This window comes from Phodopus roborovskii, unplaced genomic scaffold, assembly GCF_943737965.1.
Source record: "Phodopus roborovskii unplaced genomic scaffold, PHOROB, whole genome shotgun sequence".
NCBI lineage: Eukaryota > Metazoa > Chordata > Mammalia > Rodentia > Cricetidae > Phodopus > Phodopus roborovskii.
This window is the reverse complement of record NW_026125295.1, coordinates 444288-471667: the sequence shown is the minus strand read 5'-3', so window position 1 is coordinate 471667 and position 27380 is coordinate 444288. Positions and strand designations below refer to the sequence as shown.

Sequence of the window (27380 nt, the reverse complement as noted above, 5' to 3'; positions counted from 1 at the left end):
GAAGCAAAATTGAACACAGTTTACTGTTCTTAAAACTTGCCCGTCAGGCATGATGGCACATACCTTTAATCCCAGAACTCAGAAGGCAGAGGCAGACAGATCTCTGTGAGTTCGAGGCTAACCTGGTCTACAAAGCAAGTTTTGGGACAGCTAGGGCTGTTACACAGAGAAACTCTGTCTTGAGCACACATCCCTCCCCATCCCCCCAGATAAACAAAAAAAGTTGCCTTATAGGGCAATATTTTAAAAGAAGATTTCTTTAGTTATATGTATATGTATATGTTCATTACATGTGTGCTTGTGTACCACGTCTGTGCAGGTGCCCACAAGGTCAGAAGGAAACATGGGATTCTCTGGAGGTGACTTTGAACTTCTTGATGTGAGTGTTGGGAACTAAACTCGGGTCTTCTGGAAGAACACCAAGCTTTTCTAACTGCTGAACCATCTCTTTAGCCCCACAGGAAGATATTTTAAAGCTAGCTCCTCTCTCCCAAAGATAGCTGGAATGCAAGAAAGAGTATTTACAAATAAAATTGTGTGTGTGTGTGTGTGTGTGTGTGTGTGTGTGTGTCCATCCCTGGGGCCAGGGACTGATCTCAGGGCCTTGTGCATCCTAAGTTTGCAGTATTTAGAAAGTTACAGGCTCAAAGGGCCTGAACTGCATGACAATAATGTTTAAAATGGAGGAGGGGAACCAGGTCTGGCACACACCCATCATCCCAGCACTCAGGAGGCAGAGGTGGGAAGATCAGGATTTCAATATCATTCTTCTGTCTTTAAAAAAGCAAAGACAGGAAAGACAGGAGAAAGTGATCTAAAATTCTTACACTGTTTGAAAGGGAAGTCATAAATACTCTCTGACATTAAGCTGTGTTAAGTTAAATATTAATTAAGAGATTTCAGGAAGGAGATATGAAAGTCCAAATTTCAAACAGTAGAGAATATATAGTAGAAAGGAAAGGAAATAAGAGAGAGAGAATGGCAGGAGCAGGGGAAAGAAAGTAATTCTAAATAAAATAAAATAAGATCAGTAATTATAACATCTTGGACATAAAGCCAATCTCAAAAACAAGCAAGGAAAAACTAAGTGTCAGAACCAGAAGAAGGGAACTGAATGGATGCCAAAGCTTAGAACAGGCACCACAGATGCCCAAGTAGGATCTAGATCTCGAAGACTGGGTGTCAGCGTCTTGGTGTCTGAGTTGTGCAGGAATGGAGAGTCAGGCTATAGATCCTGTAGGCAGGGCACAGAGCTCTACAATGGTGCTGGTTAGTTTTATGTCAACTTAACACAAACTAGAGTTATCTGAATGGAGGGGACCACAACTGAGAAGATGCTTCCATAAGCTGCAGGGCATTTTCTTAATTAGTGATGGGGAGGGGAGCAGCCCATTGTGGCTGGGGCCATCCTTGGCCTGGTGGTGCTGAGTTCTGTAAGAACGTAGGCTGAACATGCCATGGGCAAGCCAGTAAGCAGCACCCCTCTGTGGCCTCTACATCAGTTCTTATCTACAGGAATCTACCTTGAGTTCCTGATGGAGGTATAAGCCAAATAAACCCTTTCCTCCCCAACTTGCTTTGGGTCATGGCCTTTCGTCATAGCAATTATAACTCTAACTAAAACATCAAGCAAAAGGAGGAAAGTGTTGTATCTCTCTGTGGACTGACTTAGAATGGTAAACCCAGAAAACAAAAAAAAACCCAAACCAACCAACTACTCCCTAACCTCACCAATAAGCGAGGGCCATGGAACCTTTATCCTGGCCTTAAAAGTATTCTCTAAAAGCAGTCTGAAAAAGTCTTTATAGTAAATCTAAGAACTAGTCAGAGTGTTCACCTAACACTTGGAATTTCACTGTGTTCAAAGTACAGGAAAACAATTGTGCTTGAGACTCCAATAAAATCAATAATAATGGTGAAACAGCAATAAAAAGAGCAGAAATACAGACACTGAAAGGAATGTGCAAAATCATACCCGCAGGTTATAGGATAGTTTATAGAGAAAACAGAAACAATCTGTAGTTGTGAGAATTCATTAGGAAATGTATCAAGATTTCAAGGTACAAGACTAACATACAAAAATGTTTGTTTCTTCTGCCACCAACATAAACAACGGTAGAAATAAGGAGAAAGACACTATTTACAATAGCAATGTAACAGAAGATATGCAAAGACATTCACAAAGGAAATTAGCTGACAGAGTTAGGTGAATGAGAGAAAGCATGTTCCTAAATCAAAACCCAATCCCCAGGAACAAAGATGGATGGGGAGACAACACTCTTCCATATCCCTACAGAGTTTAAAGCAAATCCTGTTACAAGTAAAGAGTGAGCCGCAAGAGAAGGCCACAGTCAACAACAGAGAGTAAGAAAATATAAAAGTCAAAAATACTTAATGTTGGATTTACAAGGCCATCCAGGGCTACACGAGAAGTGAATCAGTCTAAAAGAGAAACAGAGCTCACAGCTTTAATCCCCAGCACTAATATATAAGATAGGAGCAGGGCATTAAGTATTTAGTCTTGGCAATTAGTCTCCAGCTTGCTATGGATAAGAAAGATCTCTCCAGCCCTGGTACAGGACGAGCTCTCTGGTAGCCTGGATGCTTTGCTTCTCTGATCTTCATTGCTTCATTAGTTCATACACAATGTATCAACCACAATCATCTTACTTGAGCAGCTTTTTATGACTTTTCTTTCTTCATTCTTATAGTAATTCCTCTATTCGTACACCTCCAACATACACTTTCCCTCTAAATTATACCAGAAAGGGTAAAGAGGGAGGATAGAGAGACGGTGAGTAAGAATAAGGAGCAATGATACTTATGTATTAAAATGCCATAACTAAATTTGTTTTTTATGTATTTACTATTTTAAAAATGTCATTACTTAGTACAACTGCTAACAAAACAATATTATTTATTTAGGTCTCCCCCCCCCCTTACTCTGTGAATGTGTGTGTGAGTTCCTAAATATTTTCTTCATGCTATTGACTATTTCTTCTATTGCACAGAAAGTCCTTTCTTTGATGTAATCCTACTGGTTTTTACTTTGTTGCAAGTTTTGGGGTCTTATCCCAAAACATAGGTACACACAAACCTGTGTCTTCAAGTGTTTCCCCTTAGGCTTTTCATACTTTTGGACTGTTGTACAGCATGAGTGATGTGGATCTAGCACCAGTAATTGATAGGATGGCTTTCCAATGTATTCTCTTGGTGTCTTTGACAGAAATGTGTGGCTTTCCAGGTTCTACTTGTCTCCTTGTCTTTTCTCAAGCCAATGCCAGACACTTTGTAGGCAGCCTTAAAATCAGGTATTACTATGACTTCAGTTTTGTTCTTTTATTCCATTGCTTTGGCTATTCTGAGCCTTCAAAAGGGTCATGTAGATTTTAAGATTTTTTTCTTTTTCTGATTCTATGAACATTATTATTGGTAAGGACTGAACTGAATCCGTTAACTGTCTTGGGTAGTATGGACACTTTAATAATAATAACAATAATAATAATAATAATAATAATAATAATAATAACAACAACTCTGTGATGGTTTGAATGAGAATGGTCCCCACAGGCTCACATATTTGAGCCCTTGGTTCACAGTGGGTAGAACTGTTTTAGAAGGGTTAGGAGAGGTGGCCTTGTTGAAGGGAGTGTGTATGTCACTGAGGGAGCCCAGGCTGAACCCAGTCTCTCCCTTTCTTCTCCGGTCTCCTACCGCCTCCTCCTTCCCCATTCACCCTTCCCCTCCCTCTGCCTCTTGCCTGTGGATTAGATATAAGCAGTCACTCTTCCTGCCTGTCTGCCGCCACGCTTCCTGCCACGATCATAGACTCAAAGAAACTGAAAGCAAAGCCTCAATTAAATGCTTTTTTGATAAGCATAGTACAGAGTACAGAGAAGGAAATGCTAGTGGCATTGATCTAGCCGCTATGTGTTTCATACTTGTATCAAATCATCAGGCCCCTCATAAGCACGCACGGATATTATGTTGATAAATAAAATTTGAAAACGATGTATCGTGGGCACAAAAATGTAAGGGATTTTATCTGCAATGAGTAGGGAAAACTTGCTATTAATTTCAGGGACCTTTAATTGTGTGTCCTTAAAAAGAATTTTGTTTGTCCTATGTAAAAATCTACATTTTATGTAACAAAAAGGTTTACAGTGTTAATTTGAGACATGGAAATATTGGTGTTTGTGTGCTGGATAGTTTTATGTCAACTTGGAAGGAGGGAACCTCACTGAGCAATGCCTCCATAAGATCTGTCTGTAAAGCATTTCTTAATTAATGGTTGCTGGGAGAGGGCACTGTCCGATGTGAGGGGTACCATGCCTAGGCTGGTGGTCCTGGGCTCTATAAATAAAGCAGGTTGAGTAAACCGTAAGCAGCACCCGTCCATGGTCTCTGCATCAGCTCCTGCCTGCAGGTTTCTACCCTGTTCGAATATCTGTCCTGACTTCCTTCAATGATGAACAGCAATATGAGAGTGTAAGCCATATAAACCCTCTCCTCCTCTACGTAACCCTAAGTAAGACAGTGTGTTACCTTATCCTTTGCCTTTTCCAGGTTTTTGAAATTTCAAAAAGAGACAGGGAAATGAAAAGAATTCCTAGTAGCAGCTGGGAGAGAACAGGAGTCCAGTCTATCGTCACTGTTGCAGAGGAAGCAATCCAGTTCCTCCTCTTCATGGACCATGTGCAGAGAGGCAGTGCCCACCCTTTCCAGGCCTCTTACCGTGTTCAGCTCTGACTCCAAGCTGCAGTTTCTAATGTGTGGGAACACTTCACTGTACTTGCTTGGGTAGGTGGATGCCAGGTAGTCCTTCACCTCCTCCAGGTTACTGGCTGTCAGAAAGCCATCTTCTAGGTCAAAAGAATTTGTCAGCAGCAGAATCACCCTGCAGAGCAGACCATCATCTTAACATTTACCACTAAAAGGCCATTGGCTCTAAAACCTGGGAGGAAGGCGGGCAGCCTCTTCCCTCTTCCCTCCTGCCCAGTGCAGAAGAGATGAGGACAGAAACTCCCTCCCAACAGGCTACCTCACATCTGGATAAGTGGCCTCCAGTGAGATTGGGTAGGATGCTGGAAGCATTCAATACTTCATATCCAGATTCGTACCCTTTGGTGGTGACAACACAGGAATGTGGCTAATGCCATTGACCAGCCTCTTAGAAATAAGTTTAGAATCACTTAAACATATTTACTTATTTTCAGGCAGGGCCTTACTATGCAACCTCGGCTGTCTTGGAATTTGTTGTGTAGACCAGGCTAGTCTCAAACTGAAGAGATTCACTTGCCTCTGCCCCCAGATTGGTGAGATTAAAAGGCATGCACCACTACATTTGGCCTAGAATTATTAAGCTTAATTTTATAACACAGTACAAATTAAATGATTCGCATGTATACTTATACTGATTTCCATTAATTTAAGTCTTAGTTTAGAGATGGCTACTCATGTAAGTGACCTCCCTAACTGGACATATTAGCATCTGTTTTGAGGGACACCAAAGACAGTAGACTCGGCTAGAGAGGTCTTGCTTACACTTGAGATGAAGACACTGGTGTGTTTTTTGTTTTGTTTTGTTTTTTCCTGAACGCCCCTTTCTGCTAAGTGCAATGCCTACCGTAAATATCCCGTTCCCTGCAAGGCAGGCCTTCGCTTCCTGGACCCTCAGTTTCTAGTGCTGGTAGAAGGCAGCAATTAGCTCGTTGAGGAAAGAGAACTGACCCTCACATTGCAGACCTCAATACTGGTGTCTTTAGTCTACTCCTTGACCTCTGGGAACCCAATCCTTCCCAGTCTCCCTTCCAGCTCAGGGCTTTGGAGCCTTGCCTTCCCACTTGGGGTCCAAGGTTCTGAGGAACAGCTTAGACTCACTTGTTTAAGCAGTTTTCATAGTTGAAGGTGGCCTTGAAGCCATAGATGGAGAAGGTCACGATGCTGGCAAATATGGAGGTGGAGCTGTTGATGATGGACACAATGATGGCATGCTTCTGGCAGTTGTTGGAGGGGTCATTGTAGCTGGCAAAGGCAATCAGGCTGCCAAACCCCAAGCCCAGTGAGAAGAAGATCTGCGTGGCTGCATTGATCCAGGCCTTGGGGTTGGCTAGCTGTTCCATCTAGAAGGCCAGTAGGGATAGGGCTGAGGAATCTTGAGCTCTAATCCCAAACTCTTCCCTCCCAGGAGATGGAGGCTCAGAGATGGGGAAGAAATTACTTCCAACTCACAGGTAGTCAGAATGACTTGGGGCTGGAGTCTAGGTCCCTGTCTCAGAATGTCTCCAGTGTATTTCCTGGCAGGTAAACTACTCTGCAATCTTCCTCTCAATCCTTCTATGGCACCCTACCCATGGAGAGTGCAATTGAGTATCGCCTGGTCTAGTAGTCCAAAACACATAAAACCTCTAGATCACCAGCCCGCCACAACACCGGTCTTAACACACAGAAATTTAGGTGGATGTGGAGTCAAGTTTGAGGTTACCCCAGTACTGACACTTAAGGCCTATGCAACAAGAGTGTCCATTTTGAAAGGATACAGTCATCTGATTCCAGCCATTTGTGAAGCAAAGAATGTGCCCTACTCTAAATGCAATAACATCTACACTGAAGAACACTGGCTATGGTGACTGGAAAAAAAAAAATGTTAAGGACGGGACCATAGCATTCCCTAGAGGGAAAGGGTCTAAGAAAATATGGGAGCAGATAAGGGAGATGACTGGAGAGATGCCCATGGTCCCTAGCTCAGTGGGGAGTCTGGACTGGGCTTTAGGTGAGAACTGGAGCGGGAAGACCAGAAGGAAGGCACAGGCACTAGTCACCAGTGGTAGTGAGGGCTGCAGGACAGGCTACAGAGAACTTAACTTCCAGGATATCTATAGTCTTTAGCCCAGTCATGGGCTCACACCAGCTCTGATGATTACAGATCTTACCCCCTTTCCCTTTCCTCCCAGGTATCCCGGAAAGGGACAGTCCCCTCCCCTTGCAGCCCATACCTTGGGTGTGAACATGTACATCAGGCCATTGGTGGCTCCGTGGAGTGTGAGGCCACGGACCAGGTAGATGATCAGCACGCAGTAGGGCATCGATGCGGTGAAGTAGACCACCTGTGGGCATCCAGGAACAGAGTAAGACTTCTGGAGAGATGGGGACAGCCACTCCCACAAACACCTTACTTCTTTGGCGTTTAGGCTGCATCCACAGCTGCTGGGAGCTGTGGGTAGCACTGGCCCTGAGTATGGTCTGGAGAAAGGAAGTATGGGACATGGCTGCCCATGTCTGTTGCCACCATGAAATTTCTTCTCCAGTGGATGAGAGACAACAGGTACTCAGTTTCTCCTTTCCACACTCCCCCAGCCCCTGTTTCTCTAAGAAAGGCTGAAAGGCTGAAAGAGCCCACACAACACATTTTTTTGTTTTGTTTTGTTTTGTTTTTTCAGCCAGATTTGACTCAGCTTTCTGAGGTCCCAAGAAAATCAGAAAGACTAATCACAGGATCTATGTTATCTCTGAAGGGAAATTAGTGTCTTGGGGGGCAGAACTGGGTTTTCAGGATGGAATCCGAGGGAAGCCTGGTTAGGCATGTCCATACGTAGAAAGCAGTGCATGGGACAAAGTCCCCACAATAAATGCAACAAATGTACTGACAGGATTTCGTGCATTCTTCATTTAAAAAAAAAATCATTTGGTTAAGCCAATCTTCTTCCCCTGTTGACATGCATCACAATTTAAGGATTTGTTCTTAGTCTCTTTGGCAGGGGAATCTCAGACTCGGGGTCACCCTGGCTTCTGAAAAGCCTGAATGTAAGGGCTTTCAGATGCATGTCTGCCTAGCCTGGGTGGGAAATTTTGTGTAACTCACTTCCTATGTATGCCTAGATCCATAGACAAAACAAAACAAAACTTTTCACAAGGTTGGTTTTGTTTTATCAATCTTCTTTTAGGTTGGCTCCACCTCTGAGAAACACAGCTAGTGACCCATGTCTTGATGAATGAATCTCAGTCTTCCATTTCCTCCTTGGCATGGCACCATACTTCATGAACTTCTAAGACTGTCAGAAGGACACTGAGCAGAATGTGGGATATAGGTTTACCATGGCTTCTTACACATTTAGGGGGCTAGTGAATATACCCAAATATATAATATGTCAATCCAGGTGAGATGCAAATGGATAAGAGTCCTTTTGCCAGTGATGTAAAGGAAATTCAGGGGCATGGGGGAGGGCTGATCCCGGTCCATAACACTGGGCACTTAGAGGACATTCAGGGAAAACTCTGGACTACCCCCCCACCCTGCCAGTGGGCCGTGTTTCTTATGGGCTTCCTAGAGTCCTCACAAAGTGACTTCCTTCTTTTTCTTGTGGGAAGGATGGCTGGACATGTGATCTAGCTTTAGCTTAACCTATCAGGAGAAATAACTCTGACCAGTAAGTAAAACTTCAGAGGAGAATAAAAGAGATTTCAACCAAAAAGGAAAAGGCAGCATCTTTCCCCATACATGGAACCCTGAGGCATTTCCGTCAGGGTAGGGGTCATAGTATCAGCAGAGGAAATAGATGGTGAGGATTAATATGGCATCATGTCCAGACTCTACTTATTTTCACAACTATAAGAGGCCTGGAGAGGAAAGGACTGCTTTAAAATTCAAGGGTATAGACATCACACTTAGATCTTTTGGGTCATGCTTGGTCTAGGTTGGGACAGAGCAGATGCTGCAAGGTCTGAGCTCAGCTGAGGAAAAACACCCTGATTCTTCTGCTCAGCTGTGAGGCAAAGTGCTTTGGGGCTAAGACGCTGGCCACTATGGGGACTTAGAAAACAATGTGAAATGTCATGCCAGGCACAACACTGGGGTTGTCATGCAATATCTCAACGATATAGGTTGTTCTAAGCTTGATGCCTCATGAAAGACCAAAACCGAACAAACATGTCAGTGCTGGAGAAGGCAGTCAGGTGATCAGGAGAGTGAGATCCAGGGGTCTCATGGGATTCTTAGAAGAAGAAAAATTGTAAATTACTAAGTCACAAAAGATGTGAAGAGAACGTTCATGCTGCTTGTCACCAATAGGATGGGAAGAGCTTGGAGTAAATCCGGGCTATTTCCTGAGTCTGCTGTCCTGGCTGTGATTTTGCCAAGACTACTTTGCCTATCTAAGCCTTTTGGACGTGACCTCCTGTATCTACTCTGAGGGGGCTGTTACAAGAATAAGACACAGTGGTCAACTATGGACTTGCTTTGCCGAGTAGCTGAGTATGGAGCATTCACCCCAGCTTGAGACAGGTACGCGTGATGGAAATACAGCAGATACTCCAGCCCTGGGATGAATGGAAACCTGGCATTTCAACAGAAAGAAAGAGCTTAGGCAAATAAAAGGCCTGCGCTGGGTATTTTGGCATATCTGTGGCCTAAAATCCCAACACTCAGAAGGCTGAGTCAGGAGGATCACTGTGAGTTTGAGGCCAACTTGGGCTGTTCAGCCAGTTTCATGCCAGCCTGAAGTACATAAGGAGACACTTTAAAAATAAAAGCCAAAACGAAAACTAAAACCCCATACCACACAAGTAGAACAAAACAAACAAACAAACAAACAAACAAACAAAAACCCAAGGGAGAACCCAACAGTTCTGGGTAGTATTGATTTCCTGAAAGCACTTTGAAACGGGACCCCAAATCCAACTACACAATAAAGTCATCAGAGGCTGGCTAGTCTGATGTTGAGGATCCCTCCACAGAATAATAGCTCTGGCATTTGAGGGGGAAGGACTGAATAGCAGGGTGTTTGAAGATCTCCATGTAATAACCTGGTACAGGTGAATGTGAGAGCTGGCTGGGGCATGTCATTTCAGATTCAGTGTTAAAACTTTAACCACTTCTGACACCCTCCACTGTCAGCTAGTACAGGGACATGCCAATAACACCATCCATGCCTTCTGACCCACTGAGCCTCTACTCTGGACGGCAAGAGACAGCTCCTAGCATCAACCGAATTCAGTCCCATCACACTCCCCAGCACACCTTGCCGGTCGACTCAGTGCCCCTCAGGATGCACAGATACACCATCAGCCAGGCCAGGATGAGGCACAGTGCTGGCTCCCACTGCACTCCTCCATTCTCCTGGATGGATGGTGAGATGTTGAGTGTTTTCCTGTACCAGAAGTACTGCGTCGACGAAGCCTTTTCACACTCCTCGTCATAGCCTGTGCGGTTACCATTCAGTGGGCAGACAGACCACGGCAGGGGATCCTTTGGAATGAAGTGAGAATCAACAGAGAGTCAAGGGGAAGGCCGAGGGCTTGGTGGGATGATAGGAAGCAGCTTTGACAGGAGGCTTCACACCTTGTCCTGTAAATATGGGCTAGGCTTCCTGGCCTAGTCTTTCCAGATCCTTGTAGCTACCTTTTGACCCTGTTTCAAAACCAGTTGTAGGGCTAGAGAGATGGCTCACTAGTTAAGAGAACTGGCTGTTTTTCCCCAGGTTCGAGTCCCAGCACCCATATGATGGCTCCCCATCTGTAACTCTAGTCCCAGGGAATTTGACACGCTCTCCTGGCCTCTGCAGGCACCAAGCATGCATGTTGTACATAGACATTCAGGTAAAACACCCATACACATAAAATAAATAAGATAAACTTTAAAAACAATTTTAAAAAAAAAGCTGTGAAGGTACTTGAATCAGAATCTTGGAACAGTGAGCCCATTTGGATGGAGAGGCCACAAGAGGGAGACATTGTGGTGTCTGATGGAAACCAGCAGCAGGTCCCAGCTAAGAAACAGAAGCCCTCTAAGCTCAGTTGCCTAGCCGACATTCTCTGGACCCTCTGCTGAGGCTGCTCTAACTCACGCTGTTTCACATATTTGGCTGCAAACCTGAGGATACCTCTGGGGTCTTGTGCTTGAGATGAGCTCGATGTCAGGTTTTTTTTTTTTAAATGTTCCTGCCAATGTACATGCTACATGAAGAAGCTCTGGGGCATGTACGAACAACTGAGAGCTGTCCAGTTCTCTTCTCCCTTCACCTGCATCGGAAGGTAAAGATGCAGTCCCTACATTTGCTTGGCTAAAGGCACCAGCCCGCCAACAAGGATCCCACCCTCCCATAAAGTAGAGTCCTGTGAGTCACTTGTAGCTCGTGGGATTGGACAAAAGCTCTCATGTCGTGTGTATGGCCATGTCAGTGTAGATTTATATGCTCCGGGGACGTCGTGCCTGGTCCATAGAAGTGCAAGTGAAGGTCTGCTGTGTCATTATCCTGTGACCTGGGAAGAGGATTTACTGCAAGGGTAAGGGTGGGGGAGTCCTGTGAAGTATGGGATGCATGGCTATTAGCATGGTGGCTCCTGGGTCCTTCTTTTTCCATCTGGAAAGAGGCTGATATGGAGGCAGTGGGATTAGAGTCTCTGAGAGTGAAAAGGATGAAGATGGGGGTGGGGTGGGATAGAATGTGACTGGTGAAGAGGAACATTCCAGCGCTCAGTGTGGAATTGTGGCTCTATTTATTTTCCACAAAGCCTAGACCCTTCCAGAATATCAGTAACAAGAATTTGGATAATGCACTGTTTAAAATGCTTGTCATTGAAAATATTCCTGTAGATATTCCAATGAGTGCTGTGGACCTGCTGCTCAGAAATGAATATGCACATGTGCGTATGCACGTGCAAACACACATGCATGCGCACGCGCGCCCACACACACACACACACACACACACACACACAGTGCATAGTTTGGCTTACATTGTGACAAGTAGTGCATCCAGATTCTGTCATCCCTGCTTGGCTTGTGGCTCCCCTCACACGCTCCCCCCCTCGCTGAGAGGGTTCCCACAGGCTGGGGTTCTCATCCTCCACCAGCTCCCCACTTGGTGAGTGGCCCTGCATCTTCTACCCTTTTTGCGTTTGCTCTGGCCAGAGGTTGGCTCACCTGAAAGGAGTGGAAGAGATACCAGAAGCCCCAGGCATTGATGACGTTGTAGTACATTGAGAGGAAGAAGGAGACCACCACACTAGCGACACCTGTGAGCAAAGCAGAGGGCCATGCTGAAGATCAGATGTGTGTAATTAATGGCTTTTTGACATCTAAGTGTCAGGTCCTGGGCTCGGTATGGTATTTTGTGTGCAGTTAGTTCACGCAACAGTATTATCCTCTTTCCAAAGAGCAAACTGAAGCACAGAGCTTTCCCAAAACTACCCAGCAGAGCTATGGAGAAGGGCCAACTACATGCCCGATGTGAACTTGCTCCTTTTGGGGGTCGAGTTCCTAGAGCCAGCCCCATCCATGTGGCAGGAGTGTGACAGACAGACAACCCTTACCTCCAGCGTGGTCTGACTTATGAGGTCCCACAGGGGGTATCACTGTGAGAAGGGAGAGTTTGCCATCAGGTTGCTCTAAAGTGTGCTCGCTTGGGAGTTTTGTCAACCTTTGCCATCCCACACATAACCAGGAGAGCTGTAAGTTGTTGACTTTGCTTGTGGCGGACTATACAGGTATCAACAACATTACAGAGCAACTCCTTTCACTCCACTGGGAACTCAGGCCAGTAACTGTGTGTCAGTGCCCAAGGGGCCAGGCAGCCTCCCCTGTTTTCCAATGTACAGCATACACTGCTGCCACGGCACACTGTGATTGCCTTCATAGCTCTTCATCATGAGGAGGCAGTTTGAAGATGATGAGTTCTAATGCCCCAGACACATTTCTTCCAAAGATGCAGGAGGTCACATCAGGTGGGCCCTTCCTCATTCCTGAACAATGACTCAGGCTTCCTGTCTGCTTCCCTCTCTTGGGCATGAAAGGTTCACAGAACATTTATGGACACCAATGGCCCTGGATCCTGGGCTTTTACAAAGTAGGAGAACCCATCCTGGAGGTGCCAGTGGACAATGACTGAAGGTCACTCTGGAAGGGTGCAGTAGGCCACCCCTGGTATGTACACATAGATGCTTGGCTTCTGCATCCAGGTATCACTATGATGCCCCAGTGCCCCTAAGTGGTGCAGTGAAAATGAAATGACCTCACACGCATGCGTGCCATGTTCAGCACCAGAAACACATTAAGCAGGGGTGGTGTTTGTGTACATCCCCAGAGGGCAGGTAGCTGGGACCAAATGAATGCTATGTCCAGCCATCAGAGAATCTCAAGCTGAGCTCCAGAGTGGAGATGCCCCAAGGTGGGAGTTTCCCTGGGGATGGGGTTCCACGTGAGGGTCAGAATCCAGGGCCCTCTCTGCCCGAGCTCCGTGGTAGCCCTCTTGGGGGGTCGGTTCACCCAGTCACAGGTCCAGCCCATGCACACCGGTGATGCCCAGGAACCCACACGTCTCTGTCAGAGGGACTGAGAAGGGCCCCACGTACCGACACCACTGAGGTAGGGGCTGATGGTCCTCCAGGCACCGATGCTGCCCTGCCGCATGCGCTGTCCCACAGCCAGCTCCAGGTACAAGAGCGGCATCCCCTCTACAATGAGCATGACGATGTAGGGGACCAGGAAACTCCCTGTGGGAGGCCAGAGCTGAGCATCAGGTCAGTGAGGAGAGATGAGATTCATGTCTCTGCAACCATGCTTCCGTCACCCGCCTTTCCCCAACCAGCCGCTTCCGGCCGCCCTTCTACCCCCTCCTTCCTCCTTCCACACACCCATCCTTCTACAATTCCAGCCCACCCGTCTCTCTGACCACCTTTTGATTCATTTATTCATCCATTTATCCATCCTTCTTTTCTCCCTTCTGTCCCTCTGTCTGTCTATTGGAATAGTAGACCAAGCATCAGAGGTTATAAAATAATCTCTCTCTATCTCTGTCTCTCTCTGTCTTCCTCTCTCTGTCTCTCTCCTTTCTCTTTTACCCAAAATGTCAAACAGTAACCACAGTAGGCTTAGAGAGTCCCATGGTCAGCTGTCTCTGTGACAGGGCCTACTTACTTGACTACTGTTTGAGGTCAGGTGGAAACCCAAGGCCTGGTGCCAAGGGGGAATGGGGACATTTTTAGCACTGCCCATTGAACACTTGCATATCACCCTCCCAATGCCCAGTTACACAGTTCAGGCAGATAAGCTCAGTAGTCCTTTTGACAAAGACACTAACACAATTGAAAATGTACGTACAGATAAATTAAATGTAATTCATACAAGCTGTGTATAAAACTATGAGAATAGACCACAGACCGCTATTTACTGTCTAGAGCTTAAAACGTAAATAAGCAATGGGGGAAATCTTTAAAACTTCAGATTAGGCAAAGATGTTTTAGATGCAAAGGGAAAAGCACCAACTATGGAAGAAAATGTTGATAAATAGAAGTACATTACATTTCCCCCTTGAATAAAACTTAACAGGACAAAAAGAACATTTGCAGACTTGGAGAAATATATATATATATATAGTATGTTCCTGAGAAAGTGTGACATGAGGCATTTATAGTGGAATCTCAAAGCCAACGGATATTCCATAAGTAACATATCTTAGTACACGGTGTTGCATTTCCGAATACATGAGACGGGGTCTGTTATAAAGTCCTGGCACTGGAGGACGCATCATGCAGAGAGCACTGCTGACTCTTGACTGAGTCCTTTCTTATTGAAGACAAGCAAAGCCAAGGGCGAGAGTGAGGTATGAACTCCATTTTAAAAACAAAGTCACTTCTGTAATGAAAACAATCTACCCTCGAGGCCAAAACCCTCACAACTGAATCACTTTTGACATATCCTTCCCCTAAATGTTATGGAGTAGAGACCAAATTTCCAAACCATGAGCAGAACAGTATCTGTAAGTGGTAAATAGCCTTATCAAAAGATACATACCAACCGAATTCATTAGGAAAGTGTACATTTATACAACGAGATAAGAGAAATGTGATGTATAGTAATATAAAGATATTTTGCTATTAGTTTGAAAACAAGTCTCCTAACCAACCCTCTTCCAAATGAACTACTTCAATGACTCTTTGATTTAAAAAAATATTCTAATGTATAAGGAGACATCATAGGGGAAGGGCCAGCAAGGAGCATACTTGGTGAATTAAATATGGTCACTATTCTTCAGTGATCCTTGCACCAAAAGGAGAGTTCTCTCCCCTACCCTATGGGTCTGGGCTGGCCTTGGAAAGAGCCTTGTCCATCAGAATACTGAAAAAAAAAGAGAGAAAGAAAGAAAAAAGAAAAGAAAAATAAATGACGTGTATTCCAGAGGCTTGAGGCTTTTCATCATGGAGTATGGCCAGGGAACATCATGGTTGGGGTCCTCCAGGGTCCCCAGGGGGAGGAGCTACATGCTGGAGAATTGTGGGCCACTAGCTCAAGTACTGGGTGCATAGGGCCTGTAGCCACATGAATGTGGCCAGATGAAGTGGTCAAGCCTGTTAGGTACCCCTCAGAGCTGTATGAGGTGATTATTGTTATAAATCATTACTTTCCCCTCATTTCAGTGTCTCCACTTGGGTTCCATAAAAGCAAGATTCTCTGAAAGAAACAAAAACAAAAGATGAAGCAAAACAAACAAACAAAAAACCCAAAACCCACAAAAAAACAAAACCCAGGACATTTGCTATACAGAGCTATTGAAATTTTACTAGTTTCTCAGGGTAGGCTCTAGAATATAGTCAGATCTTCAGATCTGGTCTTAATGTTTCCTCAAGGTTTTCCCCCCTCCCCCCCCCCAACAAACACACACACTTTAGAAGTTTACCAGCGAGTTATTTTGTGGAATGTCCCTCATTTGAGGTTCTGGCAGAAACACTAAAGTGACCTGATGTCCTCCTCCAGAGGTACAAGATGTCCATTTGCCCCTTCTTGGCAATGCCGACTTTGCTCACGTGGCTTACTTAGGTGGTGTCTGCTAGATTTCTCTGCTAAAACTTAACTCTTTCCTTTGAAGCTGTAAAGTAATTTGGAGGGGATACTTGGTGTTTGTTTTCGGTTTTGTTTTTAAAGCACTGTCTCATTGTATGGCGAAAGCTGGCAATCTTCCTGCCTCAGCCTCCCAAATGCTTCGTTACAGGCTTCCTTGTGATTCCCATTTTATTGTTCGGACGTTTTACATGAATCAATATTTCTTACCTAATCATTAGTTGTGTTTTGTCATCCCTCTGCCTGTAACAGGCAGTCACCTTCAGTGTTGGCATTTTCAATCTCTTGTCATGCACAACAGATAACTACAGCATAAATGAGCATTCTGTTGTTGTTAGAACCCCTGCTGCCTGTGTGTCTGTGCTAGCTCAGGTGGGTGGAACACTTAGATGAAGGATGGCTGGGAGGAAGTGACTGGTTCTTATTCCGTAGACCCCTGAAACCTGCCAATTGCACCATGCACCATTGTATCTCCACGCTGGTCTTCTGGCTCTCAGTTTATAAGTGTTTCCTGGGCTCTGTCAGAAACTGTGGCACTCTGCTTATTTTAGCCCTCAGTCTCTTACCTGGTCAAATCCTCTGTTCTTACTCCTTACACTTGAGATAAAATTTACACTCCCTCCCCCCCCCCCCCCCGATCTCCAAGGACGTCTTTCCCTCTACGGCCATTGTTCCCTGGTTCGGAGGTCTTAATTCCTTCACTTCTGTCTCCCCCTGTCCATTTTCTGCACACATTTGGCTACCCCAGAGGCTTCCCTCTCTGCTCTCTACTCTGTATGACTTACTTTTTGAGTAATAAGTTACCGCCATTTTCTCCTGGTATCTGTCTCCTTACCATTGAGGGAGCTTTTACCCCTTAGTTCTGCATGGCACCGGGCAAAGCTGGAGCCCAGGGTGACTACACGTTAATATCTTTTAGGTCTTACTGGACGTTTTACACATACCATCCACCACCCCCCCCACACTTCAAATACTGAGGTTTGGTCTTCTTCATCTTTGGTCTGATAGTTCCTGCTATTAAGGCAATTGTCCCCATACTATTTATAGCTATGCTACCCCCAGACTTATAAGCCACTGAGGACAGAGAAAGACTTCATCCGGCTCATCACTGCCTTAAGTTCTGGCAAGGAACAGGCCTTCCACAGACTGCTGGTGATAATGGTTCTATAGTAATGGTTCTATTTAAGAGGGTAGGTAATAAAGATATTACTGGATGATGACGGAGATGTCTTGAAAATCACTCATGTTACTAAGAACAGAGCATCTAAAAGTTCACACCGGGCCCAGTAAGATTGTTTAGCAGGTGAAGGAAGGTGCTCTCCACCAAGCCTGATGACCTGAGTTTGATTCCTGTGACACACGTGGTAGAAGGGGAGGATGAACTCTCAAAAGTTGTCCTCTGACTGCTATGCAAACAAAATAAATAGGTTTTAAAAAAGCACAAAGAATTATTTTAACTTCCTTTAACTTTACTTGTGTGTGCATTAGATAAGACGGGGGAAAGTCTATCCATAAAGATGGGCAATGATAAGTATTCTTTGGACTTATGATAAGACACTGTAGATCAACACACACACACACAATAAAACTTCAGTGTTAGAACAAATGTCTTCCTGTAGAATAGACTTGCTGTGAGAAAAAGAAGCAGCAGAGAGGAATTGTGTTTATCAGATATCATCAAGCAATGATGATGAACAGTGCCAATGAAAACACGCTTCTTAAAGATGAAAAAATATGATTGTTGGAATAAAAGCCCAGTGGAGCAAAAAGTACAGCACAGTCACAATGATAAATTAAGCTCACAGAAAAAAGGATCAAGGGGTGGACATCATAAGAGCAGAGAGAAGGCATGGCCAGCGGGCTTAAGCCCTTACTCCATCTAGAATTGAGGGGGATAGAACACCACAGACACAACAGTTGAAGTGTGTGCAATAATGAAATTTGTAAGACAATTTCTGATCGTGTAGTTGAGATTATTGAACATCACATATATTTCTACGATACTTTAAGTGCCCAGGGTACCTAAGAATTAATAAAGTCAGTCAAAAACATTCTCCATCATAGAATTAAATATCTGAAAACAATGGGAAAAAAATCTACAGATTTTGAGCAAAGGAAATGGCAACCCATTCATGGTGGTGCAAAGGAAAGACAATCTCAGACATCGAGTCTTTTATTTTCTGTTCCTGAACTACTTGTTGATGAGCTGCAGCGTGGGATCAGGAGAAAGAACACAAGTATGAAGCTGTGTTATAAAATAAGTAATCAACAGTAAATAAATAAGTAAAACAATGAAGAGTAAAAATAATGCTGTTGGTTTCACTGGACAAATAATGTAAAAGAGAAAAGGAACTCATGAATAGGGAAACATGATACCAACGGTAAAATAATCGTATATGGAATCCCAGATTATATCTTAAAGATGTGCTATGTAGAATAGGAGCAAGAAGTAAAAGTATGCTGTGATTTGAAGGTATTCCTCACGTTTCATGTTTTGGAATATGAATTAAGGTGGGACCTGTAAAAGATGATGGGGTCATGAGGGCTCTGCGTCAATGAATTAATGGAACATATAGATGGAGTGGCTTTGGAATAAAAGCTTTTCTAGGCAGAGCTCCTCTGTTTCAGCACGCGAGGTCCTTTGTTGTGTTACAACATGGATAATGCAGAGCAGATACTGGGATTCTGATGAGCAATCTTCATTGTTAAGGTGACAAGATTCAGAATCACCGTAGGGACACTCCTCTGGATCTGTCAGTGACGATGTTTCCAGGAATATTTAAATGAAAAGGGAGGACTTACCTTAAATATGGTAACATTCAAAGGACTAGGGTTCTGGACTGAACTAACAGGGCAATGAAGGGTTGGGAGACTTTCAGTTTGTAAAAGGCTTGCCCTATACATGTAAAGACCTGATTTTTGATTCCCAACACCCACAGAAAAAAACTGATTATGCCTTCCATCACAGCACTGAGGAGTCAGAGACAGTAAGTCCTTGGGGCTTGCTGGCCAGTCAGTCTGGCAGAATTGGTGAGTTCAGTCTCAAAAGGGCTGGATATATGACTCAGTGGTTAAGGAGTATTTGCAGCTCTTGCAAACAATATGGGTTCAATTCCCAGCACCTAAATGACAACTAACAACTATCTGTAACTCCTGTTCCAGGAGATCCAACACCCTCTCTGGCCTTCATGGGCACCAGGCTTGTACATGGTATACAGATATACATGTAGACAAAACTCTCCTAGACATAAAATAAAAATAAATGTTTTTAAATTTTTTTTAAAATAAGGTAGAGAGCAATCGAGTAAGACACAATGTTGACTTCTTGCACACGTGTGTGTGCAAACGGATATGAGAGTTTTCTTGGTAGTAAGGAAAACAGCAGCATTGTGCCATTACTTCTTTGCCAGAAAGCATTGTACCCTAAAGCTGTGAGCCAAAATCTTCTTTCCTTAAGTCGTAGCAATGGGAAAAGTAGCCTATACAGGCATCATACTCTCAGGCTGTTCAGCCTTCAGATTTATGAGCTGAACACATCCCTGTGCTTTATATATTACTCACTGGGTGCTATTCAGTTATAACAACATAAAATGGAATGCTAATGTGTTAAAAATTTGAACCCCACAGGGTGATATCAAAGATAACTTTTCATTCATGATGCTGATGAAGGAAATGAACAATTTTTCAAAAATTTGAATTATTAGCAGAGTAAAATCGGAACTTAAAACCTGTAATCATTTGAGAGAGAAGCAATTATATTTTGTATTATAAGAGATCAGAATGCAACAATCAAACAGCAAGAACATAAACCAGCAATAGTCAGTAGGTGGTGGTACCCACATTTACTTCCAGCACTCAGCAGGCAGAGGCAGGCAGATCTGAGTTTGAGGCCAGTCTGGTCTATAGAGTGAGTTTCAGGACAGCCAAGGCTACACAGAGAAACCCTGCCTCAATAATAATAATAATAATAATAATAATAATAATAATAATAATAATAATAATAATAATTCAGCAAATATAGTGTGATAATGATTATAAATGGATCCAACTCTTCCACTAGAAGTTTATAAATATTTAACAATAAAATGTCAAACTTTAATGCAATTAGGTTCCACAACTGGAAAATGCTTAAATGTGTTGTTACCTCTATAAATGGAATGCTATGGAGCCATTAAGTTTACATTTTTAAATAATAGGATATGACTTTGAAAATTATTACAAAAGTTTCCCCCACTTTATTGTCTCTTCCTTTCTTTCCTCCTTCGTTTCTTTTATCTCTCTCTTATTTTATTTTGTCTTATTTTTTGAGACAGGATTTCAGTCTGTACCATAGACTGGTCTTGAAATTAAAATCTCTTTGCCTCAGCTACGTGAGTGCTATTACTCATCATGCCTGACCAGGTGTTTCCTCACATATGCCAAGTCATATGTACAGAGTCAAATGCAAAGGTCAGAGGACAGTGCTCAGGAGTTGGTTCTCTCTATCTATCATGTGGTTCTGGGGACTGAACTCGTTATCAGGTTTGGCAGCAAGAGCCTTTACTCACGGAGCCATTTTGCTGGCCAAACTAGGCTAGGTTAATTTTAAGAGCAAAACATCAAATGACATGTAAAATGTAGCTCTGATTTTTACAATAAAAAAAATAGGAGCTATTATTATCACTGGGTAGCAGAATTTCAGGGTTTTTTGTTGTTGATTTTGTGTGTTTGTGTGCAGGTACTAAGGATTCAACCTAGGGCCTCATTCATGCTAGGTGAATGTCTTACTACTAAACCTCACCGTTAGACCCTGGTTTTGTGTTTTATTCTTCATGAATTTCTCTATTTTCCAGAATTCCTACTCATACAATAGGTTATTTGGAGCGTGCAATGACTTATCTTTATAACCGCCACAGCAGTACCCTGTTTGCTGAACCCAAGGGTTTCACTGGAAGATAGACTCATTTCTGTGTGACATTTATCACTATGGCCAAGGCCTTGCACTGAGTTCTATCCCTTTGGGATGAGAGAGAGAGAGAGAGAGAGAGAGAGAGAGAGAGAGAGAACCCAAAGTTAGTGGCTTATAGAAAGACAACTCATGTTTTCTGACTATTGGTCTCTCTCCCCTCCACTTACATACCTTAGTCCTCTACAAAACCCACAGCAGGTGTCCATTAGCCTGATTTCCTTCTTGAGGCCTATACTTTCTTGATTTAAGACTCACATCCTGGGTTACCCTGCAGCTCGCTGTGATGGGGACCACTTGAAGAGCCACTGGCAAGTAAAGGCTGGATGCAGGGCTCCATCCATCCTACTCCTTAGTTCTATTCACTTACCTCCTCCCACTTCAGTTTACCCTACAGGCTCCCTTTGGGGTTGGCTCAGACTCATGCTTTAGCAACAAAGAGCAAAAGCACAGGAGAGGAAAATTGAAGCCTTTCTTACTGTCCCCGTCACCTGGATCTAAAGCTTCGAGACTTTCTCTTCTAGCCCTTTCTCTATCTCCCCTTCACCCACTGTCCACTTACTCTCTGGCCACCATCCTCCTGTGTGCCTCAGTGATGACGATGCCACTCTCATGCTTAACCCTGGCCTTGCCCTCAAGAGTGAAAAATCAAAGCTCTTCTTCTCCTTCTCCGTCTTCTTCTTCCTCTTCTTCTTCCTCCTCCTTCTTCTGCCTGTGAATAAGGAACCCTTAAGGACCTACTACCCTCACCTCTCCTACCACTACCTTGGTCTCTGCTTCATGTATCACAGCCATCTGGAGTTTCAAATGCATGCTCTCTACGCCTTTTCCAGTTTCCTCTGCTTGGAGTATTCTGCCCTTAGCTCTATCTGATGTGCTCATTTAAATGATGCCATTGCCACAGGCTTTCTGGGCTCCCTCATACCCAAGTCCTTCTTCAATCATTTCAGTAAACAGCCTCCTGTGAAAGCCCCACCTGCTCTGTGCATAGGATGTTTATACATTTGCTCCTTCTTGCCAATATAGTCGCCATCTCTGCTAGCTCACCCATAATATAAATCCTGCCTTGTGGCTGATACTCAATAAATATTTATGAAATGACTTAAGTGCCTAGGATGTTTATTTATGCATTTTTGATTTATGTCCTCTACGTCTAAGAACAAAATATAAGACAGTGATTACTGTCTGTGAACAATCTTATAGGGAGGTTTTAAAACTCTCTAGGTTTAGGACTTCTGGGGGTGGGGCACTGGGAATGCACACGCGCGCACACACACACTTACTTACAGCTACTGGTAATTCTATCGTGTATGAGAATGGAGGCTTCGCTACCAACACATGGGCACTGAGTCTTGTCACTTATCCTCTCTACCATGGGGTGACACCCATCACCACAGAGGAGAGATGGCTTAGCCTAGGTACCTAGAAGGGCTGCATGCGATACTTCTGATTTGGTGGAGAACGATGTTTCCAGGAGATGGTGAGGGGACCAAGTTCATAGATAGAGGGAGGACATCAGATATTCCGATGTGCAATCAGAGAAGGGCAGAACTAGAGAAGAGGTTGGAACAAATGGTACACGGGACCTTTAAAAGAGAGCACAGAGGACACCCAAGCTCTTGGCCAGGCCCCCTCCAATGTTCACCCAAAGCCCTGACTCAGACAGCCTCGAGAGGAGCTCCAGCCTTTATCAGGTTAAATACAGAAGCAGAGTGGCACAGAGAGTCCTGGTTTCCTGGGCATGTTCTCCCTCTGTAACAGACAGGGTCAATCCTGGGAGTGCTTAAAGACTGCCTTGAACATCTGTAGAAAATGTTCTACAGCATGAAGCCCAGTGGAGTAGATTGTTACCAGGACGATGCTAGAAATACCAGGGAAGAGCAGCAGAGGGGTCTTCTATGGCCTAGACCACAACTTTATGGCCTCATACCCTGAAGCTCAGTTTGGGAATTGTACGTACTAGCTAGAGGCTTAATGCCTGCCCTCTGACGCTCGGGTTCTGTTCTACCCAGAACTACAGAAACAGCACAAGACACAGCCTGAATGTGTGTGCACACTCTTAAGTAAACACTGTAGGGTAAGTCCCCGTCTGTTCCTGGACACTTTGCTGTGTACCACACCCAGGATGAATGTTCATTCGAGCCATGGTCGCCATAGCGCTTCACTCCAGTGGTGTATACAAGCCTTTCTGGTGCAGCTCACACACCTAGCCATCCTCACCTCTTTCTAGGCTTTCACCCTGGAATTGTGTGGCATTCTGGAGCCAGCCACAGTGGGGCTGTTTATACTAGGATGGAAAGCTAATGCTATGACTTAGGACCCAGGGTGGCAGGCTAAGCGCCCAGCAGCTGACAGAATGGGGACATTTGAATAACCCTGAATCTCCTTCCAAGGTATGGTCTGTGAACTGGTAGTATCAGTCTCAACAGGCCCCGTTTAAAAATGTCAGATCCTGGTTGGGTGGTGGTAGCTCATGCCTTTACTCCCAGCCCTTGCTGAGTTTGAGGCCAGCCTGATCTACAGAGTCAGTTCCAGGACAGCCAGAACTTTTACACAGAGAAACCCTGTCTCAAAAAAAAAAAAAAAAAAAAAAAAAAAAAAAAAAAGGAAGGAAGGAAAAGAAAGGAAATGAAGGGAAGGGGAGGGGAGGGAAAGGAAGCATTAAAGAGGAATGGACCATTAACTCTGAGAATGATGACACGCTATAGAGTTAAATACCCTAATTTTCCCCTTGTTCGAATATCATCTAGAGAATAATTAAGGGGGGGATGCATAATCTATAATCTTTCTTCAGTCACATGACTGCTGCCTTTCTCCCACACATTTTACATGCATTCAAGTACACCGTTTGTGCATGTGCATGTATGTTTTCACACATTGGTATTCAGCACATTTGCAGCCTGGAAGTAATTAACATCTTGGACTTTGGTCTGCTGATTTTTTTGAAAGTGGGATTTGGTAAAATTCCTTCAACCTCCTTGCTTGTTTTGTTTTTCGTCTTTGTTGTAGGGGTTGGAGCGACAGAGTCGTGCAGAGAGGAGGGACACCTGGAACATAATCCTTAGAATTAACATTCTTTGTTCAGGACTGGCTGAAGGGAGCAGTTACAGTCTGCTTGATTCCAGGTTTTTTTGGCGGTATATAAACAAGCTCCTTGTTGACTGGCATGATTGCATCTGTGTCAGGAGACATCTTACATCCTTCCTTTATACTCAAGAACATTGGTTCTCAAACTTCCTACAATGCTATAGTAACCCCCAACCATAAAATTATTTTCATTGCTACCTGTGATTTTGATATTGGAGACAGAGGTTTGCCAAAGGGGTTGTGACCTAGAGGCTGAGAATCACTGCTCTAGCGTCGATAGTTTTGCTTTTGTAGCTGGTCCATCCTTACCATGGGTTTGGGTGATATTAATAACTTGCTGGTAGTTGACTACTATGGATGCAGAGTGGTGTGGGAGTGCCTCCAGCATCTCCCATTATTGACTTTACGTGTGTGTGTGTGTGTGTGTATGTGTGTGTGTGTATGCACGTGCACACGTTTACTAAGTCTGAAGTTGATGGTGGGTGTCTTCCTTCATCAGTCTCCACTTTGTTTACTGAGCTAAGGTCTCTTATTTGAGCTCAGAGTTCTCTGGTGGGCTAGTGCAGCCACACAGCTTGCTCTAAGGATCTTGTTTCTGCTTCCGAGCGCACTCTTACATCTGCCAGATGTTTGCCTGGGTTCTGGGTATCCAAACTGACCCTCACCATTGCACTGCAAGTGCTTTAATCCACTGAGCCACCTTCTTAGTCTGAATGTATGGCTTTCATTGCAGCTCTGGCTCATTCGTTCAAGTAAGTTTTTAATGGGATTCTTCCTCTGGCTTCCCTGCACTGGAGGATTGGATGAGCAGGGTGAGAGAGAAACTCTAAAGTTCCCAGCGTTCGTGACCAAGTGCTCATCTGATTTTACAGGTAAGGAGAGCCAAACACAAGAGGGTAACAAGGAAGTTCTCCAAGTAAACAAAACAAAACAAAAAACAGCCAAGGTAGGGAGAAGGAGCTACCTAATGTAGTTGGATTCCTAACTCGTGGGTAGTTGGGGAAGGGAGGAGCTTAGGGACTAGATTGAACATGAATTGCATAGGATAGGATGAAGTGGAACCATCAAGCAAGAGGTGGTCAAATGTCTCCTGTGCCAGGGCAAATGGTTTCAGTTTTTATTCTGTACACATTTGTTATCATTCTAACCTACAATTACCCCCTGTCACCTGCTCCACACTAATCCATTTATTTACTGGACCCTCAGTCCCTGCTAAACAGCCACTGTACCAGACCTATAATTCCTTTTGCTTTCTTCTTCCAGTATCTTGAAGGTTTTCCCATACATGATCAACTTCAAAACAATTTAGCATCACTTGTACCCACCTGAAGACTGTTCAGGCGATGGTACCATTATAAACAAGAAATTAAACAGTAATGTAACTGTGTGGTTTACTTGTCCTGGTGGATGGGAACTATGAACCCAGATAAAGGTATTAATGCAGGTATACTAAAGATGTGAAAATTTGCTTCTGAAAATAATTCTCTCCAAAGCCAGTTATGAAGCTTTAGAAGCATGTGGTGGTGTATGTCCTCTGTATACGCCGTATTTGATCACTTTAAATTATAATAAAGGAGACAGAGAATTAAGAATGAACTTTTAAAAAAATCTATAGCTTAACCTTTTGTTGACATGATTTTGGTCTGGCTAGAGTAACAGGAGGAGGGAGGGTTAGATTTTTCTTAAACAGGTTAAATTTTGTCATACACTAATTTAGCATCTTTCACAGTTCTGAGGGTGAGAAAAAAGTGCTGATTAATTCCCCCAACTGCACACACACATGCTACTAGGTAAACAGGAGCCACCCAGGGAACTACTCTAAACACTTTAGAATACTTTTTTTAGTTCTCCTTTCCATGCATGGTTTTAAGCACAACTGCTTTAAAATGTTGCCAGTTTTGAATCTGATTTACTCTCCTTCCACTTAATATATGATAAAATATTAAGAGGAAATCTTATTAAAACTTTACCTCCAAGGCTGTTAAGGGCACCATTAGGTGAATGTTCCACAATTTATTGAACCAACCCCCTTTTCTAAAGGGCTTAGAATGTTTTTAACATTTTGATTTTATTAAAAGACAGTGATCATGTTATTTTCTGCCTCAGAACACTGACTTGTCCTTTAGACAAGGCTTTAAAAAAATGAAATAGGAGAGGAATTTTTTTTTTTAATACATGCTGAGACTTACTTCCTTCATGCCATCCTGGCTTCAGAAAGGTACTTGGCTTTAGGAAGGTCCTGGTCTGAGTCCCAGGAGTTCCCAGCTCTTTGTTCCACTAAGGGAATGCATGGTGAGTTTGCAGCTGTCTGTTCTACCCCTCACCCCTTCGACTCCCTGTCAGAAGAAACATTGTAAAAACAAAACAACAGCAGGACCAAGAAACAAAGTATCCGTGTGTGGGATTATTTGCCCCCCCTTCTATAATTCCAAGCCCAAACCAAGTCTCCACATACACAAACCAATCTTTTTCTTTATTAATAAAAAGTAAAGAAGCAACTCACGATCTTTTTGATTTGTGTTTCAACTTGTGGTCGAGGACTTAAATTTCCCATCTGCGGGTTGCTCACTTTTACACCTCAGTAGAGGGTGACGCGCCTGTCCTGCCACACTGGGGACAGCAGGTTCCCTGCCAGGACCAGGCACCTGCTGGAGCTGCAGCTCCGCTCAGGACCGCTAGGCTCAGTATTTTAGAGCGAAAGTCCCTGCGCCTTGGGTTCTGGACTGTCTTAAGAGCCACTTGCCCTTGAAGCCCGCGGGGCCAAGCACTTTCTTTCCTGAGCAGGGACGCTCTGGACAGAACACCACTGCCACCGGTGTCCAGGCTCCTTCCTCGTCCTGCTAGTGGGCACTCACCTCCGCCGTACATCTGGCACAGGTAGGGGAAGCGCCACACGTTGCCCAAGCCCACGGCATAGGAGATGCAGGCAAACACGAACTGCAGCGGGTTGCCCCACTGAGGCCGTGCCTTCTCCATGTCCCGCGCTCGCTCGGTCAGGTCCTGGTCTCTGGCTGCTGCTCGCCCGCCTTTTAATTGCTAATCTCATTAACACACGCCAGAGGGGCGAGGCCGGGAAGCGGGTAACGGCGAGCCCCACCCCGCCATGCCTCTGCAGGAAAGGCACCCCTCCTTGGCACCGGGTGTGGACTTCAGAGCTCGGGGAAAGGATCACATTTCCTCAGCCTCTTACGGATTCATCGATGGCAATACTTATATGCCAAGCACCACTGTGCAACAGGAAAACACAGCCCTCTCACACCAGAGCTGACATTCAGATGGCGGGAACATTTAAATGCTATGGGATAACTTGTTCTTGGCTTCTTTTGACCTACTGGGGCAGTTTCATTTGGCACACATCACCTAGTTCACCTAAATCGGAGATGCAGGAACAATTTAAAGGGATAAGTCCTAGAACCTGATAGACAGGGACCCAGGGCGCTCCAGAGGAGAGATGACTTTTGCACAGAGAGGTTGAGTGTGGAGGCTCAGCGGCAGAGCACTGCTCTAGCACCTGTG

The 27380-nt window shown here is 44.3% G+C and overlaps 1 protein-coding gene across 1 annotated transcript in view; it reads right to left on the bottom strand.

Moving 5' to 3' along the window:
- LOC127234440 (sodium- and chloride-dependent transporter XTRP3A-like) overlaps positions 1-26925 on the bottom strand; it is a 36702-nt gene extending 9777 nt beyond the window's left edge. The window contains 8 exon segments of the mRNA XM_051201382.1: positions 4735-4897; positions 5881-6122; positions 6996-7106; positions 10016-10243; positions 11921-12012; positions 13348-13488; positions 26720-26841; positions 26843-26925. Of these exon segments, the coding sequence (XP_051057339.1) occupies positions 4735-4897; positions 5881-6122; positions 6996-7106; positions 10016-10243; positions 11921-12012; positions 13348-13488; positions 26720-26841; positions 26843-26910 (1167 nt within the window). The 5' untranslated portion in view covers positions 26911-26925.
- Between the last annotated feature and the right edge of the window lie 455 nt (positions 26926-27380).